Below are 14,218 nucleotides of genomic sequence, written 5' to 3'. Positions count from 1 at the left end.
GCCGCTCCGCATGCTCCCGGTGGTCTCCGGTGGCCGACCCGACCTGGCCAGGCCGGCTGCCAGGTCGGGCTCTTCTGCGCTCCAAGGCCCGGCACTTCTGCGTCCCACGCCGGCGCGCTGACGTCATCAGACGTCCGCCGGGCTGTACTGCGCAGGCGCAGAACTACTGCGCCTGCGCAGTACAGCCCGGCGGACGTCTGATGACGTCAGCGCGCCGGCGTGGAACGCAGAAGTGCCGGGCCTTGGAGCGCAGAAGAGCCCGACCTGGCAGCCGGCCTGGCCAGGTCGGGTCGGCCACCGGAGACCACCGGGAGCCTGCGGAGCGGCGGCGAGGGCACCTCCTGCCTGCCACGGGCTGGAGGAAGCCCCAGGTAAGTGGAAATTGATTTTAATTTTTTACCCACCCTCCCTGAACCTTCCCTTTAAGATTGAGCAATAACAACTTCCGAGTAATAATTACCTACCATTTTTAGAATCCAGATTGAACTGGAAAATCCCTCCAAAAATATCTAATCCTATCTCTGCTAACACTCTCAGAATCTGGAAAGAAATGGTAAAATTATGTAGCACAGATCCCCTAGCAAAAATTAAGAAAATCCCCATATTTAATTTGAGTATGACATGGAAAGATAGGCCATTGGACAAATGGATTGAGAAAGGAATAATTTGGATAGAGGATTTGTATTGTAGGTTTAGAGATATTTCTCCCACCCAGCATTGGTATGTGTAAAAATACAACCCAAAACACCTTATACTATTTCTCCTGAGTACGGCGATACCATGTGTGACTTTTTTTGCAGCCTAGGTGCACTAAGGGGCCCAACGTCCTAGGAGTACCTTTAGGATTTCACAGGTCATTTTGAGGCATTTGGTTTCTAGACTACGCCTCACGGTTTAGGGCCCCTGAAATGCCAGGGCAGTATAGGAACCCCACAAGTGACCCCATTTTAGAAAGAAGACACCCAAGGTATTCTGTTAGTTGTATGGTGAGTTCATAGAAGATTTTATTTTTTGTCACAAGTTAGCAGAAATTGATTTTTATTTCTTTTTTTTTTTTTTTTTAAACACACAAAGTGTCATTTTCCACTACCTTGTCACAAAAAAAAATAAATCACCTATGAACTCACCATACAGCTAACGGCATACCTTGGGGTGTCTTCTTTCTAAAATAGGGTCACTTGTGGGGTTCCTATACTGCCTTGGCATTTTAGGGGCCCAAAACCGTGAGGAGTAGTCTAGAAACCAAATGCCTCAAAATGACTGTTCAGGAGTATAAGCATCTGCAAATTTTTATGACAGGTAGTCTATGAGGGGCCGAATTTTTTGGAAACGGTCATAACCAGGGTGGCCTCTTAGATGACGGGTTGTATTGGCACTGAAGTGCAGGAAGCGCAGGATGTTCTCAGATCGTGACCTGGACATGGCAGCAGAGAACATGGGCATGTGATGTATTGGGTGCGTAGACCAATAGGACCGCAATACATTATTTTTGACTAGACCAGGCATGGGCAAACTTGGCCCTCCAGCTGTTAAAGAACTACGAGAGTTCCACAATGCATTTGCCTTTATGAGTCATGACTGTGGCTGTTAGACTCCTGCAATGCATTGTGGGACTTGTAGTTCCTTAACAGCTGGAGGGCCAAGTTTGCCCATGCCTAGACTAGACCCATGTTGAGGAGACGGCCCCAAAAAATGTTACGTTCGGAAACTTGGGAGTGGTTTCCACCGAAAAGGCTGGGCATGGTAGCTTCTTTGATTGGCGGTTGGGTATTGTGTGGCATAACGGTTGGTCTCAGCCACAATTAAGTCGTAGAGACCAGCAGGGATCAGGAAAAAAAAAATCTGTCACTGCGGTGGGGCGGGTGAGGGTTTGGCCAGGTAATCAGAAGCCCGCAGGGGGCAGATTAGGGCCTGATCTGATGGATAGGAGTGCTAGGGGGTGACAGGAGGTGATTGATGGGTGTCTCAGGGGGTGATTAGAGGGGAGAATAGATGCAATCAATGCACTGCAGTGTTCTCCCTAGAATTTTTTTCCAGCCGGGTAGCATGAAAAAGTAGCCGGGTGGCATGAAAATGTAGCCGGGTGGGGTGCGAGTGGGGAATGCGGGGCCGCGCATCTCTGCTTACAGCATATGAGGAGGTTGAGGAGTCGAGCTGATGATAGCCAGGTGCTCACCAAAATTAGCCAGGTGAAGAACCCGACTAAAAGACATCATATTATTTAAGCTCACCTTCCCAGAATAACTTTGGATGAACCCCCCCTCTCTCCTTTAATAAGTAGTAATGCCTTGGTTAGCAAAAATATGGCAGGGATTAGATTAGTGCTGCAGAAGATGTCAGCGCTATAAAAATGCATAATAAGAATATAGTAGGACATGAGACTGACTATGGTAGGATTAGATTGTGAGCTCCTCTGAGGACCGTGACATGACTATGTACTCTAAAGTGCTGCAGATGTCAGTGCTATATAAATACATAATAATAATGTAGGACATTAGACTATGACTATGGTTGGATTAGATTGTGAGCTCTTTGGGGCTAGTGGAAGGAGTTCACTGGTGCTAGTGCGGGAAAGGAGAAGGTCACTGCGGCTAGTGGAGGGAGAAGGTCACTGGGGCTAGTGGGGCAAGGCAGAAGGTCACTGGGGCGAGTAGAGGGAGATAAGTCACTGGGGCTAGTGGGGGGTAGAAAGTCACTTGGCTAGTGGGGGGGGGGGAGGGAGAGGGAGGAAGTCAATGGGGCTAGTGGGGGGCAGGTAAAATGTCACTGGGGCAAGTGGGGGATGCAGAAAGTCTCTGGGGCTAGTGTGGGGAAAGACAAGGTCACTGGGGCTAGTGGGGCAGGTGGAAGGTCACTGGGGATAGTTGGGCAGGTGGAAGGTCACTGGGGAAAGTGGGGGTTAGGTGGAAGGTGACTGGGGCTAGGGAGGAGGGCACTGGGGCTAGTGGGGGTAGGGAGGAGGGCACTGGGGCTAGTGGGGGTAGGGAGGAGGGCACTGGGGCTAGTGGGGGTTAGGTGGAAGGTGACTGGGGCTAGTGGGGGTTAGGTGGAAGGTGACTGGGGCTAGTGGGGGTAGGGAGGAGGGCACTGGGGCTAGTGGTGGAAAGGAGGTCACTGGGGCTAGTGGGGGTTAGGTGGAAGGTCACTGGGGCTAGTGGGGGTTAGGTGGAAGGTCACTGGGGCTAGTGGGGGTAGAGACGGTCACTGGCGCTAGCGGGGGTAGGGAGGAGGACACTGGGGCTAGGAAGGAGGTCACTGGGGCTAGTGGGGGTAGAGAGGTCACTGGGGCTAGTGGGTTTTAGGTGAAGGTGACTGGAGCTAGTGGGGGTAGGGAGGAGGTCACTGGGGCTAGTGGAGGTATAGAGAAGGTTACTGTGGCTAGGGAGGAGGTCACTGGGGCTAGTGGGGGTAGAGAGGTCACTGGGGGAGGGGAGGAGGTCACTGGGGCTAGTGGGGGTATAGAGAAGGTTACTGTGGCTAGGGAGGAGGTCACTGGGGCTAGGGAGGAGGTCACTGGGGCTAGGGAGGGTAGAGAGGTCACTGGGGGTGGAGAGGAGGTCACTGGGGCTAGTGGGGGTATAGAGAAGGTTACTGGGGCTAGGGAGGTCACTGTGGCTAGGGAGGAGGTCACTGGGGCTAGGAGGGGTAGAGAGGTCACTGGGGCTGGGGAGGAGGTCACTGGGGCTAGTGGGGGTATAGAGAAGGTCACGGGCTAGGGAGGAGGTCACTGTGGCTAGGGAGGAGGTCACTGGGGCTAGGGGGGTAGAGAGGTCACTGGGGCTAGGGAGGAGGTCACTGGGGCTAGTGGGGGTAGGGAGGAGGTCACTGGGGCTAGTGGGGGTATAGAGAAGGTTACTGGGGCTAGGGAGGAGGTCACTGTGGCTAGGGAGGAGGTCACTGGGGCTAGTGGGGGTAGGGAGGAGGTCACTCGAATTAGTTAGACAGGTAGATACTTACTGCAGCTGTCCATTCCTCCTCTATTCCTCTGGGGGCGGGGCTTCCTCTGGACAGGAGACAACTTCCTCCAGGCAGGGCTTCAACCTGGCTGCCACACACATGGTCCCTGGTGAGCTTTCCCAGGGCTGGAGCAACCCTTCCTCTGTGCGGGAGTCCTATGGGGGCGGGGTTTCGGCGACCGGGGGCGGAGTTTCGGACGCCGGGGCGGAGCTTATGCCGAGAAACCCCGCTCTTCTCAGCTGCGGGAGACATGATGGGACTGGCTGCCTGCCCTAGCCCCACCGATCCTGTTCAGAGGAAAAGCCTGTGGGCGGGGCATGGCTTCAAAGAGGCCCCCGGGAAGTCCACCGGCGGCTCACTCAGTCAGTACGACCCTGGTGATCGTGTGCTGTGCAGTCAGTCCTAACCTATATGGAGCTGCCTGGAAGGGATGGGACTGGCTGCAGTGCTGACATTCATGCAGCCAGAACAGAGACGCTGCCAGAAGAGAGACGCTGTGTGGATTCGCTCAGGGAAGAGGGGAGAAAGTCTGTCTGCAGTTTCAGGCTTTCTCCCCAGCCTCGAGTCACCATAGCACTAGTCTCCCTGTGAGTTCCACTCACGTGTATCTGGGCGGCAGCCTCCCCTAGCTGAGCTGCCTGGTTAATAGATCGGCAGAGGAGCGCTCCTCCTAGGCGGGCGGGGTTTCAAAGCAGCCAGGCGGCCCGCCCACCTAATTAGTCCTGGGGAGAACACTGCACTGGGGAGGTGATCGGAAGGGGGTCTGAGGGGGATCTGAGGGTTTGGCCGAGTGATCAGGAGCCCACACGGGGCAAATTGGGGCCTGATCTGATGGGTAGGTGTGCTAGGTGGTGACAGGAGGTGATTGATAGGTGTCTCAGGGTGTGATTAGAGGGGGGAATAGATGCAAGCAATGCACTGGGTAGGTGATCGGGGGGGGGGGGGGGGGGGGGGGGAGGGGGGTCTGAGGGCGATCTGAGGGTGTGGGCGTGTAATTGGGTCTGATCTGATGGGTAGCAGTGACGGGTGGTGACAGGGGGTGATTGATGGGTGATCAGTGGGTGATTAGAGAGGAGAACAGATGTAAACATTGCACTTGGGAAGTGATCTGAGGACGGGTCTGCGGGCGATCTGAGGGTGTGGGCCGGTGATCAGGTTAAGGTCTGATCTGATGGGTAGCAGTGACAGGTGGTGATAGGGGGTGATTGATGGGTGATCAGTGGGTGATCAGTGGGTGATTACAGGGGAGGATAGATGTATACAGTACACGGGGGGGGGGGAGGGGATCTGGCTACGATCTGAGGGTGTGGGGGTGATCAGGAGCCCCCAGGGGGCAGTTTAGGACCTAATCTAAAATATAGCGTTGACAAATAGTGACAGTGAGTGATTGATGGGTGATTGGGTGCAAACAGTGGTCTGAGGGGGGCAGTTTCTGAGGTGTGCTGTGGGCGATCAGGGGACAGGATAGGGGTGTGTGTTACTACAACAAGGGCTGCCTCCTGCCCTGGTGGTCCCTCAATCACTGGGACCACCAGGGCAGGAGGCAGCCTGTAGAATACGCTTTGTATACATAAAGCGTATTATACGCTTACTATGCAGCAGATTGGGGGTTAACAACCCGCCGGCGCTGCTAATTGGCCAGCAGGTTGACATCGCGGGTGGGCGGAGCCCAATGCCAGCGAATGCGCGCAATTCCCGGCAATTCAGTCCCCCAGGAGCCGCCGTTCGGCGTTACGCGGTCCTGGGGGTGCCACTTTGCCGACGCCCATAGGTAGTGGGCGGTCGGCAAGTGGTTAAAACCAACATACAGGGAACTATTTGACTGTAAGCCTTTGGCAGGGTCCTACCTTCCTTAGTGTACTCTACATGATTGTGTGCTCCTTTCCTATGACAGTCTCGTACTTGTATTACTGGGCCTACCAAACCAGCTAAAAACCGCATGATCCTGTATCTTGTACCCTGTTTGCCTTGTATAGCTTCGTCCTATGCTGCATAAGCTTGTTAAAGTGAACCTCCAGACTAAAAATCGACTCAGCAGCACTGAAAAGGCTTGGTGTTTCTTTAACAGTTTCACAGCATCAGAACTTTGTTTCTCTTATACAAGCCTCATTTTTAGCTGCACAGAAGAAAACTGCCCGGGCATTTTTCCCCTGATGCTGTGCAAAGCATGATGGGATTTCTGATGTTATTCTCGTTCTGCTGTTTTGGTGCAAATTTTTTTTTTTTTACATTTTGAATTTGAAATTTGAAGCCTAGTGTGTTCAGCTGGGAGGGGTGATCAGGACACAGGACAGTTGGAACTGTGTCTCCTGCTCCCTGTCACCTCCTTTCAACCAAAAAGATGACTGCCCCCATGACAAAGATGGCAGCCCCCATGAATCACAAACATTTGCCTGTTCTTTTAAAACAGGATGGGTAAGAGATTATATTACCTATTCTAATTAACATAACTAATTAACTTAATGACATGTTTGTTTAGGCTGAACTTCCCCTTTAAGTCTGTCATCCTTTGTAGCATTCTGTATTTATTGTCCAGCACTGCATAATATGTTGGCACTTTATAAATACAATAAATATTAACTATGATCAACAGCATCAGAACATCTCATAAGTACTGAAGAAGCTACCATACATACTCATTTAATATCTCATTTATCATACTAAGATTTTTTTGCTCTTAAAATGGCACACAGAGCAAAATCTCAATTTATACCAAGTCTAGGGAGTCTAGTGGTCCTCGTCCTCCCTCTCCCGAAGGTTTACTTGGGTGTCTAGTGGCCGCCTGCCCTCCCCACATCCTCTAATTGCAGAATCCATGCATTGTACCTTGTGTCTAGTGGTCTCCCCTCCTGTAGCGTTTCCTGGTGTCTAGAGGTCTCATGCACATCCCATGACTCCTAAATGCACAGTACAGGCAGCAGAGGCTATGGAGGAGCATGTCACCTGATTAGGAGCAGGGCACATGTGACTCCTTTGTGTCTTCTGCATTTGTTCTGTAGTGTTTGAACTCGCTTTAGTTCAGTGAGTTCTAACACCAGCGGCAGATTTCAGAACGGAAGGATGGAGGAGTCCCGTACAGAGTATCTGGACACCATGTAGGCTGTATGAGGGAGCGAAGGGGTCAACTAGACATAAGGTACACCGTATTTGGGGGGCAGTGGAGCACGACACCAGTAAAGATGTAAGAGGTAGGGGGGACCAATAGACACCAGGGTGCACTGTACAGGGGAGGGTGTCCAAAACACCATGTATGCTGTATGTATGGCAGAGGGACTACTAGTCATTAGACTGTATGAGGGAGGACGCTAGACACCAGGGATTGCTGTATGGGGAGGGGAGACCACTAGAGACCAGAGAATTATAGATGTGGAGGGAGGAGGCAGCCTGGGTTTCTACTAGAGTCAAACAATGCTTCTTATATTCAAGCATATACAGGTGAGCAACAGAAACTATAGGGATCACAGGATATTTAATCCCAGAGAGATACTCTTATCAACTTAAGGTTCACTAGAAAGTGTTTAACAGTACTATACTTTAACTGAAAGCTGACAACTCATGAACACAAAATGTAAGAAACTATGCAGCAAGTTAAAATACATATATTGCAAATAAAAGAAAGGCTGCGCTAATAGAAACACAAAAATCACATGGAGCGCTCTAAATAAACAATGCTGTATATTGTCATCAATTATCACTTGAAAGAAGTTTAGTAGCGCTCAATGGCAAAAAGAGGCACTTAAAGTCACCATCCAGTAGTTTTGGCAAAACGTCAAGTAGACTGTCCCAGAGTTTCAATAAGTTTCCTCAATGATCAGCCGACATGTCAAGAAAAAGGGAAACAAAAACCACATAGCGTAATCCGGTACAACACAGGTATTGCCCGTCACCACATCCAGAGTGAACAAACACCTTGTGCAGGGACACACTCCCCCCTATGTGCCTGCACTCAGCCGAACAGCCTCCAACAAATCCGGAGGTATGGATATATAGCATAGTCAGGGGATAGGGATCAGTTCAATCCACCACGATCAGTTTCTATAACTCAAGGAAGTGCCAGTATAGTGTAAAACCATTTAATATCATATAGGTTAAAAAAGTATCAAACTCACAAGCGGAGGTAGTCAGAAAGCATATAATCACATGGGTGATGGCAGTCCCGGGTAGCCGCTCACACACACGCTGCCTCAGACCCTCGTCCTGGACTTCCTGATACTCCTGATCACGTGACGTAGCTCCGCCCTATGCATTTCGTCATGAGTGACTCATCAGGGGCTCACGTCACTCCAGCATCCACAGCTCCTATAACCCATCCCTGAGACCTCCGCCCGACCTAACTCCACCTATCACTAAAGCAGAATCCTCCGCATGCCTGTGTATCAGCACTCACCTCAGGGACAAGTTGCATATAGTACATTACGGGCAAGTCCATCCTAGCAATATACAAAATACATAGTGGTGGGGATATCCCCTGTTGCTGTTCTTTTTGTGCATTGTCCCTTTAGCAGCTCATGACGTAGTGGTGGGGATATCCCCTGTTGCTGTTCTTTTTGTGCTCTTTTTGTTTTATATTTTTTAAAAAAAGAATATTCTTATATGATGGGTAATGGTGAAATACATGACTGTATGTAATTAGGCGGGTCCCTATGAGGATTGTGTAAGAAATGCTGCCAGATAATTATGTATTTTGTATATTGCTAGGATGGACTTCCCCGTAATGTACTATATGCAACTTGTCCCTGAGGTGAGCGCTGATACACAGGCATGCGGAGGATTCTGCTTTAGTGATAGGTGGAGTTAGGTCGGGGGGAGGTCTCAGGGATGGGTTATAGGAGCTGTGGATGCTGGAGTGACGTGAGCCCCTGATAAGTCATTCTCATGACGAAATGCATAGGGCGGAGCTACGTCACGTGACCAGGAGTATCAGGAAGTCCAGGACGAGGGTCTGAGGCAGCGTGTGTGTGAGCGGCTACCCGGGACTGCTATCACCCATGTGATTATATGCTTTCTGACTACCTCCGCTTGTGAGTGTGATACTTTTTTAACCTATATGATATTAAATGGTTTTACACTATACTGGCACTTCCTTGAGTTATAGAAACTGATCGTGGTGGATTGAACTGATCCCTATCCCCTGACTATGCTATATATCCATACCTCCGGATTTGTTGGAGGCTGTTCGGGCACATAGGGGGGAGTGTGTCCCTGCACAAGGTGTTTGTTCACTCTGGATGTGGTGACGGGCAATACCTGTGTTGTACCGGATTACGCTATGTGGTTTTTGTTTCCCTTTTTCTTGACATGTCGGCTGATCATTGAGGAAACTTATTGAAACTCTGGGACAGTCTACTTGACGTTTTGCCAAAACTACTGGATGTTGACTTTAAGTGCCTCTTTTTGCTTAACCTCCTTGCCGGTCTAAAAAAATCCGGCAAGGAGGCAGCGCCGCACATTTTTTAAATTTTTTTTTTTTAAATCATGTAGCGAGCCAAGGGGGTAGCTACATGATAGCCGCTAAGCGGCGGCATCCCCCCACCCACTCCGATCGCCTTCGGCGATCAGAGTATGCAGGAAATCCCGTTGAGGACGGGATTTCCTGCAGGGCTTCCCCGGTCGCCATGGCGACGGGGCGGGATGACGTCACCGACGTCATGGACGTCGGGACGTCATAGGGAATCCCGATCCGCCCCTCAACGCTGCCTGGCACTAATTGGCCAGGCAGCGCAGGGCTCTGGGGCGGGGGGGGGGAGCGACTCGGCGCAAAGTGCTAGCTGCTTGTAACAAAAAAAAAAATTATGCAAATCGGCCCAGCGGGGCCTGAGATATCCTCCTGCGCAGGTTACCCCGAGCTGAGCTCGGGATAACCGGCAAGGAGGTTAAGCCATTGAGCACTACTAAACTTCTTTGAAAATACATATATTAATACATGCTCCATTACATGACTCACAAATCTGATATGGACAGACTTTGGAAACATCCATTCCCATCAAAAGTTAAGCCTACTAGATCACCAGGTTGGTAGCATAGTAGCCATTTTTTTAGCTTTACTCTGGCCAATTGTTAAGCACATTGCTGACCCACACGCCATAACCAAAGATCCACCTGGTACCATTTCTATATCTCTTTATATCTCTATCTCCTTTAAATTATAACACATGGAAACTGAAGAAAACCTACTAGTAGACATGACCGGCTGTGTTGGTGCCATAACCTGGCCAGGATTCATAGATGTAGAAGGAATTCCTTGCGCACTTGGCACTAATTTCTGTATCCGATTTCGACGTTTTTCCTCCAATTCTTTCTGTATTTTATAAATTTTTTCTGCTAGCAAGTGATAGTATTCAGCCTGAAAAGCACAAAAAGTAAACATTATGCCATTATCCTATTAAAATACGTATAAACAAACTACTTTAATCCAGTGAACTTAAGAGCATCCAGTATTGTAAAAGTGCAAACAAAGCAGCAGCGTGTGACTGAGCAAATCCTTCAGTAGCACAGAAAGGCTTGCCAGACCTTTTGAATCTCCAGAACCTCACCATGGGCCTGATGCACAAAAAAGAGTGGTAATACTGTCGCGCAGAGAAAGCGCACAGCAATATAACCGTCAATTCTGGCAACGTGTGCCATGAGTTTCGCTAATAGTACGACTTGCCTACTGGAGAAGCATGACCGTTGGTATGGTAACAAGCGCTACTAACAATAACATTCAGTGTGCGTTGTCATAGAATTTGTTAGGCTACTAGAGTACCGTGGGTCGTGCCAATAGCACAACTTCCAGGAGTAATAGTAATGCTGCCACGCACTTTTGTACATCAACACCCATATACCTAAAATTTAACTTTTTTAATGTAAGTCCTAAAACTTAATGAGAAAAATATAATATTGCACTAGTAACAGAGACATGGATGGATGCTAGTCATGATTGGATGCTATATTTGGAAGGTTACAGTGTCTTTAGAAAAAATATAAATAAAGGAGGTGGAGTCTGCATGTTAGTTAAATCCTCCAATTATGAAGGAAGACATAGCGGAGGACTGTGATGATGTGGGATCCGCATGGGTAAGTATAGTAATTACTGGGAAGATGCACAATGGCAGCTATGAACGGACTTCGATATGTGAAAGCTCTATCTGCACAGCACAGATGTTGCCGGCTTGTTTTATATAATAAAACAAGCCGGCAACATCTGCCTAATTTTAGCTCTTTATTAGGCAGGTGAATGATATAAACAGCAACATTTCGGTGCATGATGGTATAAGCTTTTATGATCAGTCATATCACAATAATTTTGGTTCTGTACATTACCACAATGAATTTTAAAAGAAACATCTCAGATGCAGTTGAAGCGCAGACTTTCAGCTTTAATTCAGTGGGGTGAACAAAAATGTTAAAATGTTAGACAACTAAAGCATTGAAAAAAATGTTAGACAACTAAAGCATTTTTTTAACACAATTTCTTCATTTCAGGGACTCGAAAATGACAACCTGAAGTCTGTCATCAAATGCTCAGTTTCCTCCTTTTAAATGATCTGCCAGACCTTTACTGCAGCAGCTTTCAGTTTTTTGTTTGACTGCTTTTCTGTCCGAAGTTTAGTCTTCAACAAGTTAAATGCATGCTCAATTGAGTTGAGATCAGGTGACTGCTTGGTCATTCAAGAATTTGCTACTTCGCTTTAATTGCTTTTGTTGTATTGTTTTAGGTCATTGTCCATCTGTATCATGAAAAGCCACCCAATCAATTTGAATGCATAATGCTGGGCATACATGGTCAGTTTATGCGCCGGTATCGAGCCATCGGCTCGATGCCGGCGCGTCACCGCTCGTCCGTGCGTGCGGATAGATTCCCGCTCGTCCCCGCAGGCATGCTTTATTAGCCACTCGATTCCCTGCTATTGTCCACCTGCGGTAATCGAGCGGGGAATCTATCCGTCGGGTCATCGGACCTGTCGGATCTTATCAATCAAGCCATCAGCGGCTCGATTGATAAGGAAAAAACTGTCCGTGTATGCCCAGCATTAAGCTGGAATTAGACAGAGTCTCTGAACATCTCAGAATTAATTTGGCTGCTTCTGTCCTGTCCACATCAGTAGACACTAGTGTCCCAGTGCCACTGGCAGCCATGCACACCCAAGCCATCACACACTGTGTTTAAAAGGGTACTATGGGGAAAAAATGTAAAATTTAAAATACGTGCAAACATACACATTAGTATTTTTTTTCCAGAGTAAAATCCTACATAATAAAAGCGAAGTGTCGCTGCGTACAGCAGTTTTGTCCGTGTCCCAGGATTTTTGTTGCTGCACATGTGCGCAGTAACGGACAGCTCAGTGTTCTCCCCAGAGCAATTTACCAGGGCGCGCCGCCCGGCTGATCTCCTCTGAGCGCCCGGGTAAATTATCCCTGCTCTTTGCATTTCTTAGTGATCAGCGGCGGCCGCATCAGTGCAGCCAGCCGCTGTCACTCAGAGACGCTATCTCCCCCTCCTCCTCAGCTCCCGGCAGTTGTGTGGAGGGGCGGGGGAATGCAGGAAATGTCACGCAGCTCCTATGAGCTCTGAAGAGAGGAAGCACGGCTCTGAATGTTCAGCCAGACGCTGCCCCCCTGCTCACTGTACTCGCAGCTCAAATGAGAGAGCACACAGCTCTGATCTTCGTGGAATGTTTTGCCAGACGCTGTCCTCTCCCTGTACTGGTCCAGCCGCAGCGTGTTTGTTTGTGTTGTGAGTCTCGCTGGCGTCTAATGGAGGAGGGGAGCTTCTAACTCAACTTCTGCCAGTCAGAACTTAACGATACTTAACCCCTTTACCCCATGATTATCCTGTCCTGCCGCTGCTTTTCCCAGCCCTGATTAACGCCAGAAGACACTGGTGTAAAAGAGCTGCAGCTTGGGGGGAGAGGAGAGATTAGTTTAGATTAGGAGAGTGATTAGTGAGACACCCTGGCCCCTTTACAGCCACAGCCAGCAATATCCTGTGTGACTGACAGTGTCACATTAGAAACTGCAGCCAGGTTCAATCTGCAGTTTTGAAAATGAAACCAACAATATCCCCCCCCCCCCCACGTTTCCCTATATATATTGGTGGTGTAAGTGGGGATATCTGGGGGGGGGGGGGGGGGGGGGGAGTAATGCGCACGCAATTTCCCACCTAATGCCACCCAGCATAACATTCCCCACCCGGCTACTTTTTCATACCACCCAGCTGGAAAACATTTCTGGGGAGAACACTGCAGCTGGGACCAGGGAGCTGAACGGGCGAGCGAGGTGGGCGGGTAGAAATCTGACAGAAGCAACAGGTTTTGGACTAGTCCATCTCTTCATAAGGTATTCTCAGCAAGGCTTTTATTCTTAATAAAGATACTAGTAGCTCTAGGTCTCTCTCACAGCCGCATGTCCGCACCTACACCCGCTGCATGCAACTAAATGTTTTTGAAAATAAATTAATGATAATCCCCCATAAAGAGATGGATTAGTCCAAAATCTGTCTCTTGTCAGATTTCTACTACCTACTGTAAGTGACAGCAACAAAGGAGAAAAGTAATTTATGGCTCATTTTACTCTGAAAAAAAGTACTTATTTGTATAGGTTTGCACATATTTTAAATTTTACAATTTTGCGCCATAGTGCCCCTTTAACAGATGATGTGGTATGCTTTGGATAATGAGCTGTTCTATGCCTTCTCCATATTTCTTTCTCACTATCATTCTGGTAGAGGTTGATCTTGGGTTCAGCTATCCAAAGAAAGTTTTCCAGAACTGTGCTGGCTTTTTAAGATATACTTAAGTTCAATCTAGCATTTCTATTCTTGAGGCTTATGAGTGGCTTGCACTATCCGTACTTACTTTCAGTCTTCTCTTTATGGTAGACTTAAGCAGGCCATACACTGGCCCGATTTGCGCCCGTTTCGACAGCAGATTCGATCACTGGGATCGAATCTGCTGCCAATCGTTCACGCTACACGCCGAATTTCGATCCATTTCGTCCGATCCCGTCGATCGTGCCGTGCGGAAAATAACCGTCGATCGCCCGCGGGTAAAGAGCGCATCGCTAGCGGCGTTCGAGTGCCCGACGACCGACGCAATAGAGCCCGCATACATTACCTGCTCCGCCGGCGCGACTGCAGTCTCCCGGTCACCGCTGCTCCGTCTGCGCTCTGGTCTCCAGGTCCGGCATGCCTCACTTCTTCTAGCCTGGCAGGAAGTTTAAACAGTAGAGCGCCCTCTACTGTTTAAACTTCCTGCCGGGCTAGAAGAAGTGAGGCATGCCG

The 14,218-nt window shown here is 49.1% G+C and overlaps 1 protein-coding gene across 1 annotated transcript in view; it reads right to left on the bottom strand.

The window, feature by feature from the left end:
• Window positions 1-14,218, bottom strand: part of EP300 (E1A binding protein p300) — a 264,101-nt gene that overhangs the window by 125,170 nt on the left and 124,713 nt on the right. Inside the window, exon 10 of the mRNA XM_068242112.1 lies at window positions 10,132-10,300. Within this exon, the coding sequence (XP_068098213.1) occupies window positions 10,132-10,300 (169 nt within the window). The remainder of the gene's footprint in view (window positions 1-10,131; window positions 10,301-14,218) is intronic.

This window comes from Hyperolius riggenbachi, chromosome 6 (genome assembly GCF_040937935.1).
Source record: "Hyperolius riggenbachi isolate aHypRig1 chromosome 6, aHypRig1.pri, whole genome shotgun sequence".
In the NCBI taxonomy this organism is placed as follows: domain Eukaryota; kingdom Metazoa; phylum Chordata; class Amphibia; order Anura; family Hyperoliidae; genus Hyperolius; species Hyperolius riggenbachi.
This window is presented reverse-complemented; position numbering and strand designations above follow the sequence as displayed.